Raw genomic sequence first — 19,920 nt, forward strand, 5'->3', positions numbered from 1 at the left:
GGGGCAAAGATTTAACAAGACACAAAATGCTCACTGTAAAGGAAAAGATTTGATAAATGAACTATATTACAACTAAGGTCTTGTGTTTGCTGAAAGATCGCATAAAAGGCAAGCTGCTGCAGAATGGGAAAAAATGTTTGTAGTGTCTGTGTTAATCCAGGGACTTGAGTCTAGAATGTATGAAGAATTCCTAGAGATCTTTTTTTTTTTCTTTTTAAAGACCACCTGTGACAAAAATTGGCAAAAGATTTGGGCATTTCCTTACAAGAGGCTACCCAAAAGATCAGCAGATCTGTGTAGACGTTCACTTAGGGAAATCTACATCACAGCCTTGGAACGGCTCTACCGCACACCCACCAGAATGGCTGACATGGGAGGGCAAGGGTGTGGATCTGCTGAAACTCTGAAACACTGCTGGTAGAGCTTAAAATTGGCAGAACCACTTTGGAAATGTTTGGTGTTGTCTACCAAAGCTTAATATACCCAAAGAATTGTATACATAGCGTTAGCAAAGGACATGTACTGGAATACTCGTAGCAGCGTTATTCTCAGTTGTCCAAACCTGGAAACTACCCACATGTCCATTAACAGTAGAATGGAGACATTGTGGTGGAGTTATATAATAGAATACCGCACTAACAGCAGTGAGCACCAACAGACTGCAGCCAAATTCAACAGCAGGCATGACTCACAGGCACAATTTTGAACATAAGAAGCCAGACACAAGCACAGACATTTCCAAGTTCAATGCCAGGTCCAGCTTATCTGCAGTGTTAACAGGTCAGTATCTAGTGGACTAGAAGCTGGGAGACACCATCAAAGGCGATTTATGCTTCCTGATCTGGATGCTAGCGTCTAGGTATGTGGTGGTTCAGTTGCGCAGTCGTGTCCTACTCTTGCACCCTGCAGACTGTAGCCCACCAGGCTCTTCTGTCCATGGGATTCTCCAGGTAAGAATACTGGAGTGGGTTGCTATGTCCTTCTTCAGGTGTGTATGGGTATATTTTTCTGAAAGCTTACTGGGCTGTACACTTAGGATTTCTGCACTTTCTGAGGCACGTTTTCCTTTAGTGTCCGTTTAACGAAAACTGTGCTGGCCTTGTTGGCCTGCAGAGATGACAGGTTTTAGAATACGGTTTCCTTCCCAGTAAGCCTTACTTCCGTTGATGTTTTGGCTATGGATGTAGTAATTTTGCTACAGATCGATCTCAGCCGATGAAAGACGGTGGTTTCTGGGCGGCTCCCTGTCGCTACAGCGTGACTCCAGTTTCAGCGCGTCCCTTCCGTCAGTTGGCGTGTCTAATGTGGTGCCGTCCCGTAGACGTGGTTGCAGTAGTGGAAACGCTGTCTGTGTTGGTCGTCATGGTAGCCTTCAGCCACGTGTGGCTACTGAGCTCTTGAAATGTGGCAAGTACAACTGAAAAAAATGAATTCTCAGTGTAAATTTAAATGGCCACGTGGTGGCTATCCTATTGAATGGAGCAGAGCTACCATTTATGTCTAACCTATTTAGGTGCATACTAATTCTTTGGAGTTCTGTTTTCAGTCCTGCTGTCTCTTGAATTTAAGTCCCTCTCAGAGCTGGTGTTAGCAGTGATGTGCAAACTTGGGAGGTTGCTTCTTCAAGGACTACTCTTTCCTTGATAAGGAAACATGGCAAAATTTCCCTCTCTGTATGTTACGTATGACTGGGTCTGTCTTTGGATGCCCGGAAAGCATATTAATAATGCAGTATTCTGGGAAAAGTTACTGAGAAGTTACTGTTTTGAATCGGAGTGTGTCGGTTTCACTCTGTGCTTCATGCATAGTATCGTACATCACTGATTTTGTGTGTGTGTGTGTGTGTCTCCGTGTTGAGTAGCACACATGTCTGTTGTTCTCCTGGAAAGTTTTATGTTAGTACCCAATGCATTGTCATCCCTTTTTCAGAAGCAGAGCCCTCCTGCCTTGGCAGCATGCTCATGCCCGCTCAGGAGACCGCTTGGGAAGAGCTCGTCCGCACTGGTCAGATGACACCTTTTGGTACCAAGATCCCTCAGAAGCAGGAGAAAAAGCCCAGAAAACTAATGCTCAATGAAGCATCAGGCTTTGAAAAGTATTTGGCAGATCAAGCGAAACTGTCCTTTGAAAGAAAGAAGCAAGCTTGTAATAAAAGAGCAGCTAAAAAAGCTTCGGCCTCGGCCACTTCTGAACCGAGCTCAGCACTCAATGAAAACAAACCAGATGAGAGAGACAAAGCTGTATCGAAAACAGATAAACGCCTGAAAAAACAGATCAAGAAACTCCAGAAGAGGGCTCTTCAGCTCCAGGGGCAGGTCGGATTGCTAAAGGGAAGGAAACCCTGGGATTGTGATGTGAGACCAAACGCACAGGGGGACTCTGAGGATGAAGAGTCTGAGTACTTGCCCACGGAGGAGGAGCTGGAAGAGACGGTGGGTGCTGACCTGCCCGGGGAAGGCTCTGACTGGGAGCAGAGGCTGGTGCTCAATCGCCGGAAACGGCAGAAGAAAGTCACTATGCAGGAGATCGATGATGACTTTTTTCCAAGTTCTGGGGAAGAAGCTGAAGCCACCGGAGGAGGCCGGAAAGTAGTGAGATGCCGAGACGATGGAGATGAAGACTATTATAAGCAGCGATTAAGGTCAGTCCACAGGGGCCGTGTTTTATTATGCTGCTACTGCTGCTAAGTCGCTCCAGTTGTGTCTGACTCTGTGCGACCCCATAGACGGCAGCCCACCAGGTTCCGCCATCCTTGGGATTCTCCAGGCAAGAACACTGGAGTGGGTTGCCATTTCCTTCTTCAATGCATGTATTGTAGGTGGCAGGTTTATTAATAAATAAGAGTTCTGGCCTAGCTTAGTGTGTTAGACCCCTGTTCATCCAAAGATTGGACTTCCTGCAGCCTTAGCCCAGTAGAACATCAGTTCAGTTCAGTCACTTAGTCGTGTCTGACTGTTTGCAACCCCATGGACCGCAGCACTCCAGGCTTCCCTGTCCATCACCAACTCCCAGAGTTGACCCAAACTCATGTCCATTGGGTCGGTGATAGAACCATCAGAACCCCTGAATCCTCAGTGGAGCTGACCCAAGATGTTTCTACTTCTGGGTCATCATTCAGATTTGGGGGCAAGTCTAAGAAGAAGAGCTTAAGGGGAAGGCTGGGTCAAGAGGCATGCGAAGGACTAAAGTAGGAGCTGTGTGCCTGCCTTTGGAGAGTGGGTGCCTTGCCACGAGGCTGGGGAGGAGGAGGAGGTTGGCTTGTGTGGCGTATGCTGGGTGGAAGTAATTTCAGGAGAACGTGTGTGCATGCTAAGTCACTTCAGTCGTGTCTGACTCTGTGCGACCCTGTGGACTGTAGCCCACCAGGCTCCTCTGTGCATGGGATTTTCCAGGCAAGAACACTGGAGTGGGTTGCCATGCCCTCCTCCAGGGGATCTTCCCGACCCAGGGATCGAATCTGTGTCTCTTAGGTCTCCTGGACTTGCAGGTGGGTTCTTTAACACTAGTGCCCCCAGGAAGCCCAGAGAGCTGAAGTTTAAGTTTTAGTGTATGAAAGAATAAGATTGCTTTCCTCAATCCCTCCTTCCTTGTCTTAAAAAAGTCGTTGTTTAAGAATTTAAACCTTCTAGTGCCCGAGATGGGCTTCACATGTCCAGATACCCTTCCCACTGCCTTTTTTGTGTGTGCTAGAGACTAACTTTGGCTTCTTATTTCCATGATTTTGTCAGTATCTGGTGTAAGTAAGATAAAAGGAAGGTGGACACGTTTGTCTGTGGAGTTGGCATTGCCTGTTGCCACACATTTTTTGCGAACCAAGAAGACCAGTGTGCACGCTGCAGTGTCCACTGTGTCTCAGGGAGCACTGTGCTGTGTGACTCAGGGCTCAGCACTTGGCTTGCCAAGAGCACTGAGAAACTCAAGGGGGTGTGAGAATCTGCTTAACAGATAACTTTTTTTTTTTTTTCCAGATTACTTTTAAAATATTTGCTCCCAGGATATTTTTTTCTCAATCCTCAACAGTTTTTTCTTTTTCCTCAGTGTAGGGAGACCTAGTTTATTGTAATTTTGTAGCTTCCCACTAACTAAAGGAGATCAGTCCTGGGTGTTTATTGGAAGGACTGATGCTGAAGCTGAAACTCCAGTACTTTGGCCACCTCATGCAAAGAGTTGACTCATTGGAAAAGACCCTGAAGCTGGGGAGGGATTGGGGGCAGGAGGAGAAGGGGACGACAGAGGATGAGATGGCTGGATGGCATCACCGACTCCATGGACGTGAGTCTGAGTGAACTCCGGGAGTTGGTGATGGACAGGGAGGCCTGGTGTGCTGCGATTCATGGGGTCGCAAAGAGTCGGACACGACTGAGTGACTGAACTGAACTGAACTGAACCTTGGAGAATGAAGATTAACCTGATATTCTTTTCTTCTTGTTTAGAACTGCTGATATTCTCCATTCCTTTTGCCACATATGGATATGCCACATATCCATATTCCCTACCTAACCTTTTAGAAGTAGATGGAGCATAGTTCTTTTCATAAATGATTTGAGTACCTGCAACCTAGATCCAGGTCTTTAAGGGAGCCCTTACACTCAACACTGCAGTAATACCTTACGTGGCAAGACAGGGTTGAGGAGTGGCTTAATATTTGTCATTTCTTATTTCAACTTTAAAGTTACCTCGCATGTTCCATATTTATAAAGTTGTTTGAGGGGTATTGCTCAATACTCTTGAACAGTGAGTGGCATATTTTTTCCTTGACTACTGTAGAGAATTAATAAAAGTGTTAATCTCACCATATTGATTGTAAGTGGAATGAATATTCTTGCCATTAAATTGAGTCAATATTAAATGTATTTTAAGTATATCAGTATTTTGATCAAGAGCAGTTTGTTTTGATTGAATTTTAAATATGGGTTTAAATTCATGGCAATAAGTTTTTCTTAATAATGTTAAGATTGTAAAACTGTTATATCCAAAGCCATATCAGAAAGTCAGTTTTTGCTCAAGTTACAGTAGAATCTCAAATGAGTTTTAGAAATGTCAATAACTCTTAATTGCCACCAAAATACTATAGCTCTTAAAATTTTATAGCTATAGTTATTAAGGCAGATAATTGTTAAACTGTAGATATCTACATTAAAACGTTTATATTGCATCTCCCTTGGTACTCTTGGGCTTGGGGGATGTTAAAAGAAACTAAAATGCTCAGGATTGAGAAGCATATTAAGGATATTTTAAAACTGCCAGTCACTCTATATTTTGTTATTTCTTGTTGTTGATCTTTGTAGACAGATTGAAATTGTAATGGTAACCCCTTGAGTGAAGAAAAAAATTAGGATTTCTTATCTTATTAATAGCATGGTTTGATGATTGATGATCAGAATAAAGCCCCATATAGTTTACATGGGGCTTCCCTGGTGTCTCAGTGGTAAAGGAACCGCAGGAAATGCAGGTTCCATCCTTGGGTTGGGAAGATCCCCTGGAGAGGAAAACGGCAACCCACTCGAGAATTCTTGCCAGGAGAACCCAACGGACAGAGAATCCTACAGTCTGTGGGGACTGCAAAGAGTAGGACTTAGCAACTGAGCAACAACACCACCCAGTTTACAACATAGAAAGTGAGTTTTTCCTGACGGTTAGAATTTAGAAGTATATGTCCAGGGCAGGTACCTTTTGAACTTAAGTATGTGTTGAATTATATATATTTATATAACAGGGCTTAAATTATAACCATGCTAATTGTTTTGAACTGTTGGAAGTAAAAGTGGATGATTCCTAGACATCTCACCCGCCTAGTTCTCTCAGCTTGAGAGTCTTATGTCTTCATTAGCCCTAGGTTAGTTCTAACTAGGTATCTTTGGTTTTAGTTGATGTTCAGCAGGAATACCCTGTCAGACCTTTTCTACAGCTTAACATTTTCTGGATCTGGGTAATAGCACTTACAATCCTACTTTCTCTGACTTAGCCAAGATTTCAGGCTAGGCTTGGAAGTTTTAACCATCTTTTGTACTGTCTGTGAACTTCGCCTTTTCCACATTTTTATCCTGTTTTCTTCTCTCCTGTTGCATTTGCAGGCTGTCCCCTCAGTGGTGTTCCCTGATTTTCATAGGTCTGGTTATGTACCGGGATGAATAGGCCACTTCTTAGAAGCAGTTATTCTGTTGGTTCTTACTCAAGTCAGTGCTAACAGATCTTACAAAGCATCCATAATTTTTTATTTTAATTTTGTGGTACTCAAGTATCCATTAGGGTATGGCTGTCAGTTGTGAAGGCTTCCGTAAAATCCATTGCTTTAGGATCTAGGATCTCCCGGGGCCAAGCACTTAATAGAAATAAGACGCATTCGGTGTTGGGTGATGTGTCCCAGGTTGAGTCCAGAGTGGCCTGGAAGACCACGTTTCATACACGCACCTTTCCCCGCCGGATGATCAGTCCTGGTTCCCCCAGTGTAGACGGTTCATTTCCCAGTCGAGATGTGAGGTCAGCTCCGTTGCTTCATCTTTATTCTCACTGCATGAATGCCTGACGCCATTCCTGCAAGGAATCTGCAGTCTTTTAGGGAACAAGGGCACAGATGGGACCTAGAGGGTGAAGAGTGTAATGACATCAGCTGGAGGGGCTTTAGGGGAGATTTTGTGGAGGAAGTTGGTCCCAGCACTGGGCCTGGTCTGTGGAGTGGTGCAGATATGTTGATATGGACTGAGGATGCAGGTTAAAACACTTGCCACATTTACCCTCAAACTTCAGTGCATCATTGTTTCTGCAGGGGAAGTCCCTCATTCCAGTCGTTGATCCTGTGCGTATATATCTGTCACATGTTATAATTATAGCAGGGTGTACACTTTATCTTGGCCTTTTCAAGTTATCAACTTGCCCATGATCTCACTGGTTAAGAGCTGGGGTTTGAAGCCAGGACTTGGAGTTGGGTGAAATGGGCAATGTCTGTATACGGCCACATGGTGGTGCCAAGAAGCAGGACATGGCCACCCCTGCCTCCCTGGACTGAAACCAAACCCCAAACCCAGGTCAGTCGGCTGAAGGTTTGGGGAGGTTGTTGGGGTGTCTAGAAAACTTGACAGGTCTGATGTGGATGGGGAAAGAATTTTCCTCATGGTGTGGTGTAACCCGAATCTGTAGTCATGGTGCCCATTGATAAAACTGGTTTCTGATACATTTTTAATCTTAAAGGTTTTTCTTTTATCACATTTTAAACTTTATTTTAGTGTGAATAGCTTGGAGTTAAAAAGTCAGATGACTCCATTCATTGTGTGAATCTTGCAGAATACCTGCAGCCTCCACACGGCTAAACTGTCTGGGAAATGGTGTCTTCATCACCGCTCCCCCCCCCCCCCACCTTGAGCACTGTGGCTTGTGGCAGGGGTGAGTTGGACCCTGGTTTGCAGGGTTTGGCTGTATACATGCCTAGTTCTAGAAGGGGAGGGCTGTTGTTATTTTCAGGTGCCAGGAGGATAAATGCTGGAAAAAGTCTCTTGGATTCGAAATTTGGAGGCCTGAGCAAGGGGGGCATCCAGGAGGAAGGGGAGGAGGTTGTATGAGGACTAAGGTGACTGACGTTAGTGCATGCTTACCGCTTGGCAGTGCTGCGGGCTCTGTGGGTCCAGTGCTGTAGTCCTCATGGCCCCTAGGAGATAGGATCCCCAGCCGAGAAAGCTGAGGTCTTTTGCCCAGGGTAGCAGCAAGTGACAAGTCTGGGTTTGGGCTGGAGCTGCGGGTGGTTTGGTCAGGAGGGAGTGGCCTGTCAGCGTGGACTGGTGCCGTGGACCCAGAAGAGTGTGGCCTCAGTGATCAGTTTCTCCCATGGCTTGATGAGGACAACTTCAGCCTTCTGCAGGTCCCAGCCCTGGCTTGAAATGGTGCTAAAGTCTGTGGCTCCCACATTCCCAGCTGCTCTGTCTCCATTTTATTGTCTTCACAGAGCCTCTTCCTCTTTTCTGGAGCCAATCCCTTTGCATTGTGATTGTCCCATGTGTATCGTTCAATTAGATTTTTGTTTGCACTGCACTTAAATTCAGGTCACAGTTAGGCAAAGGCCAAATTACATTGTAGAGCCTGATTTGCTTGTGCCTTAAAAACAAAGCAAGCAAACGAACAAAAAAAACCCCAAATCATTTGATCTCTAAAAATCTGAATTTGGTTAAAATTTATCTAGATTTGACCCAGAGACTATAATTATTTATTGACAGTTCTTGTCATCAGTTTCTGGGAGTTAACTGCTTTCTTAAGAAATAAACTTCTATTCTTTTTTTTTTCCTTTTTCTTTTCTTGTAGTAATCTATATTTTAAAGAGAAGAAAAAGTTAACTCCCTTAAGGAGGTTTCATAGAGAGCATCTTGGCTTCTTTTAAATGACGAAGCTAAGACACAAATGAAGACTAATTCTGCTTTGTGCTCCGCACACACCTCTCATCCTCAGCTCCAGTGCATAATTGTCTGCATCAGTCTTAATTTACTCTGTGAGATCTGGACTCCTAACTGAGGGTATTTCATCTGCTCAGATGTGCCAATTAAGTCCACCCAGATAGACCATAAAAAGGCAGATAAGAAAAGTAAAACACCGCGTGTCTCAGTTTAGCAAATTAGACTAATCTGTGAGGGATTCTCAGCTGTCTGAAATAGAAAACCTATTGCACCACAGAAATGCAAACTATATTAAACACCCAGCTTGGTGCCTTGAATATATTTTTAAAAATCAAATTGTATGCACTGTGCTTCTGTTGTAGAATTTCTTCCATGGATATTGCAATAAGTGGAGAATGATCCTGATATTGAAATTTCACCCTATATTAGGAATGATTTAACTGTATGATGTGTGACTTTCCCCTCACAGTCACTACAGATCTTAGTGGCCCTTGCAACTTAAAACTGAAAACAGAGCAATAAGGTCAGTTGTAAATTTCAAGCAGCAAAATATGTGACTTCCTTGGAAGTTTTGGAGCGGGCATATTCATTTTATTAATTTATGATCTCAGCCTCCTAGTATTTGACAGTTCCCGTAAGAGGTATAGTCTGCTTTTTCTGTAGTTTAGTATGGGCATCTTAGTATAGGCAATACGGATTGAAGATAGACTTGCCTTAAGCAAGACAAGGCAAGTCTGCCGTTACCATTTTTCCAGTAGCATTTGCTCACTTCATATCTTTGTGTCACATTTATAATTCTCAGTATATCAGACTTTCATTATTGTATTTGTTATGGTGATCTGTGATGAGTGACCTTTGCTCTCTAAAGGCTCAGATGATGGGTAACAGTTTTTTAACTAACCATTTTTTAATTAGGGTATGTACATTACTTTTTTAGACATAATGCTATTGCACGCTTACTGGACTACAGTATAATATAAACGTAACTTTTATATGTACTAGGAAACCACAGAATTCATGTGTCTTGCTTTATTGCAATATTTGCTTTGTTGTGGAGGTCTGGAACCGAACCTGTGATATCTCCAAGGTGTGCCTGTGTACTGGTGTGTCTGGTATTAAGTATATTATGTGTTTTTTCTTGAAGAGATCTCTAGTCTTTCCCGTTCTGTTGTTTTCCTCTATTTCTTTGCATTGATCACTGAGGAAGGCTTTCTTATCTCTCCTTGCCATTCTTTGAAACTCTGCATTCAAATATGTATATCTTTCCTTATCCCCTTTGCCTTTAGCATCTCTTCTTTTCTCAGCTATTTGTAAGACCTCAGACAACCATTTTGCCTTTCTTTTTCTTGGGGATAGTCTTGATCACTGCCTCCTGTATAGTGTCACAAACCTCCATCCATAGTTCTTCAGGCATGGACTAGAGATCTATTCAAGAAAATTAGAGATACCAAGGGAACATTTCATGCAAAGATGGGCACAGTGAAGGACAGAACTGGTATGGACGTAGCAGAAGCAGAAGATGTTAAGAAGAGGTGGCAAGAATACACAGAAAAACTGCACAAAAAAAGATCTTCACGACCCAGATAACCACGATGGTGTGATCACTCACCTAGAGCCAGATATCCTGGAATGCGAAGTCAAGTGGGCCTTAGGAAGCATCACTATGAACAAAGCTAGTGGATGTGATGGAATTCCAGTTGAGCTATTTCAGATCCTAAAAGATGATGCTATAAAAGTGCTGCACTCAATATGCCAGCAAATTTGGAAAACTCAGCAGTGGCCACAGGACTGGAAAAAGTCAGTTTTCATTCTGATCCCAAGGAAAGGCAATGCCAAAGAATGTTCAAACTGTATGCAGGTCAAGAAGCAACGGTTAGAACTGGACATGGAACAACAGACTGGTTCCAAATTGGGAAAGGAATATGTCAAGGCTGTATATTGTCACCCTGCTTATTTAACTTATATTCAGAGTACATCATGCAAAATGCCGGGCTGGATGAAGCACAAGCTGGAATCAAGATTGCCAGGAGAAACATCACTAACCTCAGATACGCAGATGACACCACCCTTATGACAGAAAGTGAAGAAGAACTGAAGAGCCTCTTGATGAAAGAGGAGAGTGAAGACGGCTTAAAACTCAGCATTCAGAAAACTAAGATCATGGCATCCGGTCCCATCACTTCATGGCAAATAGATGGGGAAACAATGGAAACAGGGAGAGACTTTATTTTTTTGGGCTCCAAAATCACTGCAAATGGTGACTGCAGCCATGAAATTAAAAGATGCTTGCTCTTTGGAAGAAAAGCTATGACCAACCTAGGCAGCGTATTAGAAAGCAGAGACATTACTTTGCCAACAAAGGTCCGTCTAGGCAAGGCTAGTAGTCATGTATGGATGTGAGTTTTGGATGATAAAGAAAGCTGAGCACCGAGGAATTGATGCTTTTGAACTGTGGTGTTGGAGAAGACTCTTGAGAGTCCCTTGAACTGCAAGGAGATCGATCCAACCAGTCCATCCTAAAGGAAATCAGTCCTGAATATTCCTTGGAAGGACTGATGCTAAAGCAGAAACTCCAATACTTTGGCCACCTGATGTGAAGAACTGACTCATTTGAAAAGATCCTGATGCTGAGAAAAGTTGAAGGGAGGAGGAGAAGGGGAGGACAGAGGATGAGATGGTTGGATGACATCACCAATTCGATGGACATGAATTTGAGTAGGCTCCAGGAGTTGATGATGGACGGGGGATCCTGGCATGCTGCAGTCCAGGGGATCACAAAGAGTTAGACACGACTGAGTGACTTAACTGAACTGATGTGTTTTTTCAGCCCAGATTATCTGTAATCAGAACTGTTAAATTGATTTCACTGTTACTTGGGTAAGTTAGCAGGTGTCCAGTGAAGAGTGAGTTTTGACCCACCCTGCACAGCAGCAAGGTGTGGAGGGAATCGTGTTATTGTACACAAACAGTGGCCATCTCTCCTCTCCTTAGACTTTCACACTGATGTTTCTTGAGACAAATTTGAATTGACGTTTTAGAGCTTAGTTTGCTCTTGTAGAAGTGTTTTCATTGTATAGCATTGAGAGAGGTGATTATTGACCTTTTTGGCTGGTGCTGTGAGAAAAAGGGTGATTTTTTTTGCAAGTTTGAAAATGTTTTTGAAACTCAAGATTATGTAACAGGGGCACAGACTCCAGGTTAAGACCTTCACATTGGTGATCTTGAGCAGGCTGCTTTACCTGTCCCTGCCTACCTTTCTTTAATTAAGAAAAAGAGATTAAGAATAGTATTTGTCTCATAGAGTTGTAAGGATTAAATTGTTTAATACATGAAAACACTTACAGCAGCACCCCGCATGCTTAATCAGTTACTCTTAGTTGTTATTATTAGGGTGTTTTCTGCCTCTAAATTTAAAAAATATATTATGTATTAAAACATAATATGTATGTATATATAATTTCAAAACATAGCTTGTCCACAGCTAGGGGGGCATTTTGGTTGTTGTTCAGTCGCTAAGTTGTGTCCAACTCTTTGTGACCCAGTGGAGTGTAGCATACCAGGCTTCCCTGTCCTTCACTGTCTCCCAGAGTTTGCGCAAACTCACGTCCTTTGAATTGGTGATGCCATCCAACCATCTAATCCTCTGTCACCCCCTTCTCCTCCTGCCCTCAGTCTTTTCCAGCATCAGAGTCTTTTCCAGAGTTGTCTCTTCACATTATGTGGCCAAAGTATTGGGGCTTCAGCTTCTGCCCTTCCGGTGAATGTTCAAGGTTGGATTTCTTTTAGGATATACGGCATAGTGGGTGCAAATCACAGGCCATGGAGTCAGAATGCCTAAGTTTTGCCGAGTAGCTATGAGGTCCTGTGTATCTCCACGTCTGTAAATGACAGTACCTTCTTCAAGGGTGACGTTAGTATTACAAAAGGTAATATATCTGAGACATTGGCAGATATCAGACACTCAACAAAAATTAGCTAGTCTTGTTATTTGTATGTCCATTAGATAAAACATTTTCTAGTAAGATTTCATCAAGCCAGTAAGAGGGTCTATGAGAATCATGAGGAAGAGCTTATATAAATATCGAGAAAAAGATAACGTTTTTCCAGGGTAAAAAGTGCTATTAACATTTATGTTTAATATGCATTGCCATCTCATACTGCATATGCTGTTATAAACTTAGTTTTGTTTAATGTTAGGCTTTTCTTAACTTTCATATATTTCTTATTAATATGATTATGTCCATTTAGTGATAAAATATCTATATAAGTACATTATTAACAGTTGGGGAGAAATAAAACATTATTTCTCCTTTGAACACACTAGGGGCACTGGACATCTGCCCAGGGGGCATTCTTCTAACCAGTAGCCTGCTCGTTGGCTCTGAGTGTGGGTGGGTCAAGATTACACTGGTTCTTTATAGTTTTCTCTGTTTAGAGGTCAGTGTTCCAGATCCTTCTCTCGTGCCTTGTAAGGCTTGGTTTTCTGCATCTTCGCTTCACTCAGCGAGTAGGACATTGTGCTCAGAGTGACCACGATAATCTTCATCTTGGCTGATAGTACAGGCACAGTAGCGTGATGATCTTCTAGACTTGGTACGCTTAACTCCTGCCCACCCTAGATTGCAGTTCCACAGTGTCCTGACATTTGTTACTATTCACATTTAACCTACAATTAATTCAGATTTCTCAGTTTTGCTTTTTTGTGTAATCTGCCAATAATTGTGATATAGTATCTGACATGTATGCAGTATTAAAAATAGTTTCCAAAGCATATAGTAAACATTACTTCACTTAGTCCTGTAGGAACCTGTTATTTGGCTCCTTTGGTGGTCGAGGAGACAGATGCAGCGTTGTCAAACGATGTTTCTGAAGTTCAGGCCTCCGCTTGCTAATGACAGACCTGTAGCGTCGCTCTCTGCCCACGTCCAGTGTCCCCTTCTCAGCGGGTAGCTTGCATCTGTGTTTTGCTGGTTCTGCTCTGGTAGCTACCACTGGAGTCTGAGGGACTAGAGGAATTAGAAAACGTCCCAGTGAGTAACACACTCACCTCATTTTGTTGGGTTGCAGCTGTGACTATTATATGTATGGATTAAAGAAAAGATGAAAGTGTCAACACTAGAAACATTACTTCCTTTCTGTTAATGTAAATATAGATTAGGGCTATGTAAACTTCTTTTTTCCTTTGCCAAGAGATGAATCCTTTCATAAAAAGTTGAATCTTTTGCCCAGCCTTTCCCACCTGGTCCTTGGGAGCCTTGGACCCAAACTCAGGACTCCTTATTTCTTCCCATCAGCTGGTGTGCAAAGACCAGTCCTGTTGCAAGGTGAATCCCCTGGGAAACCCTGAAAAACAGAAACGAGGAATTGAAAACACCTTACAAAATTTTTGTCATTCAATGTAATGAGCGTCCTCTCTTTTTTTTTTCCTCCTTATAAAATTCTAAATTAAACATCTCTGACTTTGCAGTCGCTCTTGGCCAAGCCCCGTTCTTTGCAGCGGACCCAGCCATGTTTATGCAGTGGCTACAGCCCAGAGTCATGCATGTAGAAGGGGCAGGAAGTGCGGCAGGAGCTAGAACAGGACGTTTCTGGAACCATTGCTGAGGGATCTATTTTATGACCATTTTCAAGCCATGGTTCTCTGCCCCTGGGTCTTCCTCACCCAATTCTGAACCCTGTTGATTCATTTCTTTAGCATTTATCGAGCCTCTGGTGAGGTGGGCGTTATGCTAGTCTTTAAAGATATGAAAATGACTGAGACCGTCTCTGACCTCAGGTGGCTCCCAGTCTAACAGGGGAGACAGATACAGATGTCAAAAGATGCTCACACTCTGGTAGTGGAGACATCAGGTGTGCCCAAGGCGCGTGGTTAGGAAGGCACCTGGGGGACTGGACAGCTCACTGACAGGTTGTGCAAGACTTCTTCCAGAGGCGCTGCTCGGGCTGAGGTCTGAAGGGTCCCCAGGCGTGTGAATGAATGTGTGTGTTGCAGGAGGGAGCTTGGGGACAGTACAGGGCATGCAGATGCTCAGCGGTGAGTGGGCTCAAGGTTCAGCATGGTGGCAGCTGGCTGTGTTCTGCTCTGGCATTTTGAACATCCTTGAAATGCTGGAAATTCTCCTTTGAAAAGAAATTAACTTCTCAGGTGTATCCTCAGGGTTCCATCGACAAGGCATGCCAGTAGGTTACAACTGAAGGACATACTGTTCCTGTGCAGTTCAGCTGGTTGTGCAGCGTTGCTGTCTGTCGGGCCCTGGGTCCTAGCTGCTGCTGACAGATCGTTACTGCAGTATCAGCCCCAGGGCCCACAGCCTGGGCCAGGTTCTCACTCTTGCGAGAATGTGGCGAAGCCAAGGAGCATTTGCCCTGCCTGCATCTGATTAGAATTATAAGTTTATGTTTTTTACTGGGTTCTCTTCTAAGTAGCTGCCAGCAGCATCAGCAGCGGGCTGACTATGGCAGCCGTGTGGGGAGTTGGAAACCCTGCCAGAGAACACCAGGCCCGCTTGGTTTTATGTGGCTGCAGCTGTGACTCTTACATGTGTGACTCTTTTAAAATGAGGGGATAGAAAACATGAAAAGTGATTACTTTTTCAAAAATGTAAATATTGGACTATTTACTGCCCTGTTCTACTTTTAAAATCCTTCATCTAGCTTATTTATTGAGATAATTGAATTTAGACATTTCTGAGGCCACTTTTAAGATTTCACATCTCTGGGTCCAGATCTTAATTTTGACTCACTCCCAACCATTTTTAGGTTATTCTATAGTTGTTACTATCATATAAAAAGGTGGCCACACTTCATGACAATTAACTATTTACAGATCTGTTATAGCACTTTTAAATCGCCATTTTCCTGCAGATATCTTCTGATGGCTAAGAGTCTTTACTCATGGTGCTCACGCTTTTCACAGTCATTTACTGAGCACCCATTTGACAGATTGTCGTGGTTTTTGAGCAGAGGTGCCTGCTGCAGAGTCCTCTCGCATGTTCGTGCAGATTTGTTGAACTGTACATGCCTCTGTTTATTCCTCTGTAAGTGAACACTGGCAGTTCACTCAGAGTTGTGTGAGGTTTCAGTAAGTACATATGGTTATATATAATACATTAATTCATTGAGCACCTATTATACCCTTGTCTTATGATAAGTGCTTTATATGTGGCACCTCATTTAATCCCCCCCAAATCCAGTGACGCAGATGCCCCTCTTCCCGCATCTCAGAGACGAGGAAATGTAGATGCTAGAGAGGTTAAGTTGCTTGCTGAGGGCTGAGGTGGTAATGCATGGGAGTGGGATTGGGTTCTGGACCATCTGAGCCTGAGGGTTTGAGCCTGTGCTCATTGGGCACATGTCAGACCCCCTTTATTCACAGCACGGAAGCCCCTTTTATATAAACCTGCAGACTGGGCAGCCGCTCAGCCTGCCAGACTGTAGGACCACGAGTTAAGCACCCTGAAGAGAGCAGTTTTAGAGCCTGTCGGCACCTGGGATGGGAGGACATGTGTTTCTCCCGGAGCTGAGGTGAGTCTGGCTCCCCTCCACCCCCTAGCGCTCCGCGTGCTGGTGCTTGCTAACGGCGCTGGTGGCGTGGGCGGGGCGGCGGGGGGTCAGGCCTCCTGGTGGTTTGCGCGGGAGGAAGGCTGCTCTGTGTACCGGGAGAGTCTCTTAGCTGGAGCCACACGTGCCTGTGGTTTATAACGCTGGGAGTTCCTGTCTTTAATATGTGCATACGATTCTACTGGGGCAATTTGTCTCCACAGTGATACAAATACTTGTAGGCAATAATGATTTTCTTCCTCACCGCCTTTAGTCATCTGTTAGCCAAACTGGATAAATGTTTGTCTCTTTTCATCTTTCTTTATGAAGCGGAAGGCACTGGAATGCAATCATTCTGTGGTGGCTTATGTGGTTTCCTAGGTGCTGTGTGTTCTGTGGCAACATGATGCCTATATATTTCAGAGAAGAAAGTGAGAGGGAGGAAGCTGAAACTGTTGAAGCAGCGTGATGTGGTGGGAAATTTAATAGCCACAAAGATTAACTGGCTTAGTCTGAGGAAATAGCTATCTATCATTTGTCTGTGAAGTTTAAGGTGTGAAACTCTTGTGTGCAAAATATTCAATGACCTTGCTGTGCCTGACTTATAAAGCTGGCATCATCTGGTGCTTTCTTTTTCTTCCTGTAACATTATTTTTGAGTAGATGCAAAATGAAGTATTTTTAAGTGGCTGTGATTTTTTTTTTTAAGTTTTTGTGATTTTTTTTTTCCCTCAAAATTTGTATTATCCACAAATTTGCTAAAAAGAAATATCTTTTATTATGCAGATGTTTGGTTCTGAGCTCTGATAGTAAGAATTTGGGTACTGAGGGCTATCTCATTATCTGAAATTGCTTGATTGCTAAATTTCAGATATGTATGAAAGTGTAAGTGAAGCCGCTCAGTCGTGTCCGACTCTTTGCGACCCCATGGACGGTAGCCTACCAGGCTCCGTGATCCATGGGATTTTCCAGGCAAGAATACTGGAGTGGGCTGCCATTTCCTTCTCCAGGGGATCTTCCCAACCCAGGGATCGAACCCGGGTCTCCTGCGTTGCAGACAGACGCTTTACCGTCTGAGCCACATATATATCAGGAAAATGGATATACATCATTTTAGTTTCTAAGTTCTAATTGTAAGGGATACTTTTATATCAGACTTTCTCAGCCTGGCACTGTTGACGTTTGAGACCGGATAATATTTTGTTGTAGAGGACTGTCTTGGACGTGGTAGGATGTTTAGCAGCATCCTGGCCTCTACCCGCTAAATACTAATAGTATGTCTCCCCTCCCACCAGCACTGTAACAACCAGATTGTCTCCAGACATTGTCAAGTTACTCTGGGGTGGGGGTGGGGGTCACCCTCAGGGTGCCCCGGTTGCCCCCCGTATTGAGAACCACTACTGTATGCTGTTGCGCTTACCTAAATTTGTAGATAATGTGCAACTCAGAAGAGGAGCTAAGACTGTTAGAGCCACTTAGAGGTACTTCCTGAATTGCATGGTGCTGACTTTTAAGAAAGAAAAATACTAATTGAAGAGAGGAAGAGATTGCCTGCAGAGGTTAAGCACAAAAAGGCCATTAAAAATTTCCCATAAAAAACAGTCACATATTAAACTTCATGGTTATGTGGGGGCTGTTTTCTTAGGCTTGGCCATGCACTGCCTCTTCTGTTGTCTGTTTTCTGAAAATCAGCAGCAGTGCTTGCTTATAGGCACTGTGAAGTAGTTTCAGGTCACCAACTGGTTCTTCCTTGCTGATCACAGGTAAGCCTCAGCTAGCCCCTCTTTTCCTTATCTGAAGCGCTGAAATTGTCACCAGGCTGGAATTAATCAGAGGACATGCTTCTAAGGTCTTCCGGCATCTACGCGCGGGGCTGCCTGTCGCCCCGTGTTTGGCCTCCGTGCTGGTTTGGTGATTGGTGTTGGGAAGCACGCTCTTCCCCCTGGGCTGCGTGTGCAGTGTTATCCTCTCGTGTTTTCCTCTACCTTCCCTCACACTTTCTCTGTTAGTCCTGCATGGTCAGAGCAGGTTAATGACTTCCTAAATGCGTTGCTGTTCTCATCCCCTTCCTGTGAGCTTTCTACTTGGAAGGCATTTATCTCTGTTACTGCTCTATTTCATTTCCACCATTTTGTGAGATTCAAAGTGTCAGTTGCATGCATACTAAAAAAGCTGTCCTGATTTTTGGAAGCAACTAGAATGTGAGGCTGTTGGCTTTTTTTCCTCCCCTACGACAGCAGCGTCCATTTTAGTTACACGGGTGCAACATCCGTCTGACTAAACGGCTGCACCTCGCCAGTAGCCTTGCTGCGTCACTGATGCTCTCAGACCTTCAGACGCCTCTTCTGTTATGCACGCATGGGGTCACCCTTCTGAAGCATAAGTGTTCATCCTGTTTCGTATCTGAAAAGCATCATATAACTGAGTTTATAACTTAGATTGTATTTAGCGAATGCTTTTTTTTCCTCAGTCGTATCATTATCCATACTTTTATATTGTTGATGCCTCTCCCTAATTAAGTAATCAACATGTGAATCTGATACTCAGTACTTTTGACCAAAAACTTGCTTTATGTTCCAAGATGTTGTACTGTTTTATCCTATGACCATCATATCTTTAGCACAGAAATAGTAATTATAAATAAAATTTATTTTTTCTTACATTGTCATTTTGGAGCTATGACATTTAGTATCTATAAATTTGGTTATATTGAAATTTCCACTGAATCTTTTCTAGAATTAAGTTCATATATCTTAGGAACTAGCAGAGAAATTTTCCCTTAGGGTATGCCGGGAGAGGAGCAAGTAGTTTTGATAATGAAATGAGACCTTACAGGAATATTTCTAGAGCAGCTATAATAATTCAAGTGAGAATTGAATTAAAGAGGAGGGAAAGGATAATCTTTTTTTTTTCTCTTGAACATCAGTGTTTTGGGTAATGATGGCAGCAGAAAGCTAAAGGACTGTGCTATTTTGTCTGTTTTCTTTTTTTTTTTTCTTTGTATTACTTTGAACTGTCTATTTTAATCTGATTTGGAACCAAAGTAATGAAAATACGATTTTTGTTTTCATGGTAGGAGATGGAATAAACTGAGACTGAAGGACAAAGAGAAGAGTCTGAGGCTTGAAGATGATTCTGAGGAAAGCGATGCTGAATTTGACGAAGGTTTTAAAATGCCGGGTTTTCTGTTCAAAAAGCTTTTTAAGTATGTGCTGTGTGTTCCTTTCTTTACATCTGTCGTCAAGCCATTGTTACAAATTAATATTTTAGGAACTGCATACAGTTACCTGTGGGCCCTCAAGGTACTCGCAGCAGTTTATTTTGAATACGGTTACTGTCAAATGAAATTTTAGCCACATGCTGTTCATTAAAATTAGATGATAATAAATTGACTAAAGTGTGCATTCAGTGTGTTTATAAACTTAAAAATCTATGTGGACCTGTATCAGCAGACTAAAAACAACACTTTAAAAGCTATTTATATCAAGTTATTTTGTTGTTGTTTTTAGCATTTTTAAGGGACCAAATCTCTAATTTCTTAAATCAGATTAATTAAGAATTGCTTATTAAAATCAATATTGCAGAGGTCTTATACTTCTGTGTTGAAATAAAAACTTTGTAAAGATTATTTTTTTGACTGTCTTGTACTGTACCTAAGGATATAATACTTTTGAGCTGACCAAATGTGTATCTAAGTATTTCCTGTAAATGTTATTCTTATATAAAAAGGCAAGATGTAGGCAAACACCTTCAGGACTGAGTTTGTACCTGAAACTGTGTTTTATGTGTGAAGTGGCCCAGGGTTGCAGATAAATGGATGCCCTGTGGTAGGTGCGTGTCCGTAGCCTACGAGGTCCGGTACAGTCTCTGTGATGAATGTAAATCCTGAGCCACGTGTGCAGTCTCATCCCTCCTGGGATTTACTTAACAAGGTACTTTAGGAACGCTTCCTTGACGCACGCAGGAAGTTAAAGCGTTAGGTAGCTTCTTTCTGTCTCTCGTAT

At 43.0% G+C, this 19,920-nt stretch overlaps 1 protein-coding gene across 5 annotated transcripts in view; it reads left to right on the plus strand.

The window, feature by feature from the left end:
* Positions 1–19,920, plus strand: part of ERCC6 (ERCC excision repair 6, chromatin remodeling factor) — a 77,521-nt gene that overhangs the window by 16,026 nt on the left and 41,575 nt on the right. For 3 of the 5 annotated variants that reach the window (XM_086381588.1, XM_086381592.1, XM_086381589.1), the window contains exons 5-6: positions 1,930–2,641; positions 18,993–19,121. In XM_086381588.1, coding sequence (XP_086237714.1) covers positions 1,930–2,641; positions 18,993–19,121 — 841 coding nt within the window. The remainder of the gene's footprint in view (positions 1–1,929; positions 2,642–18,992; positions 19,122–19,920) is intronic. The other 2 variants (XM_086381590.1, XM_086381591.1) reach the window with 1 other exon arrangement.

Source organism: Bos grunniens, chromosome 28, assembly GCF_055505025.1.
Source record: "Bos grunniens cultivar Pamir isolate PY7600 chromosome 28, Bosgru_T2T1.0, whole genome shotgun sequence".
Classification (NCBI taxonomy): domain Eukaryota; kingdom Metazoa; phylum Chordata; class Mammalia; order Artiodactyla; family Bovidae; genus Bos; species Bos grunniens.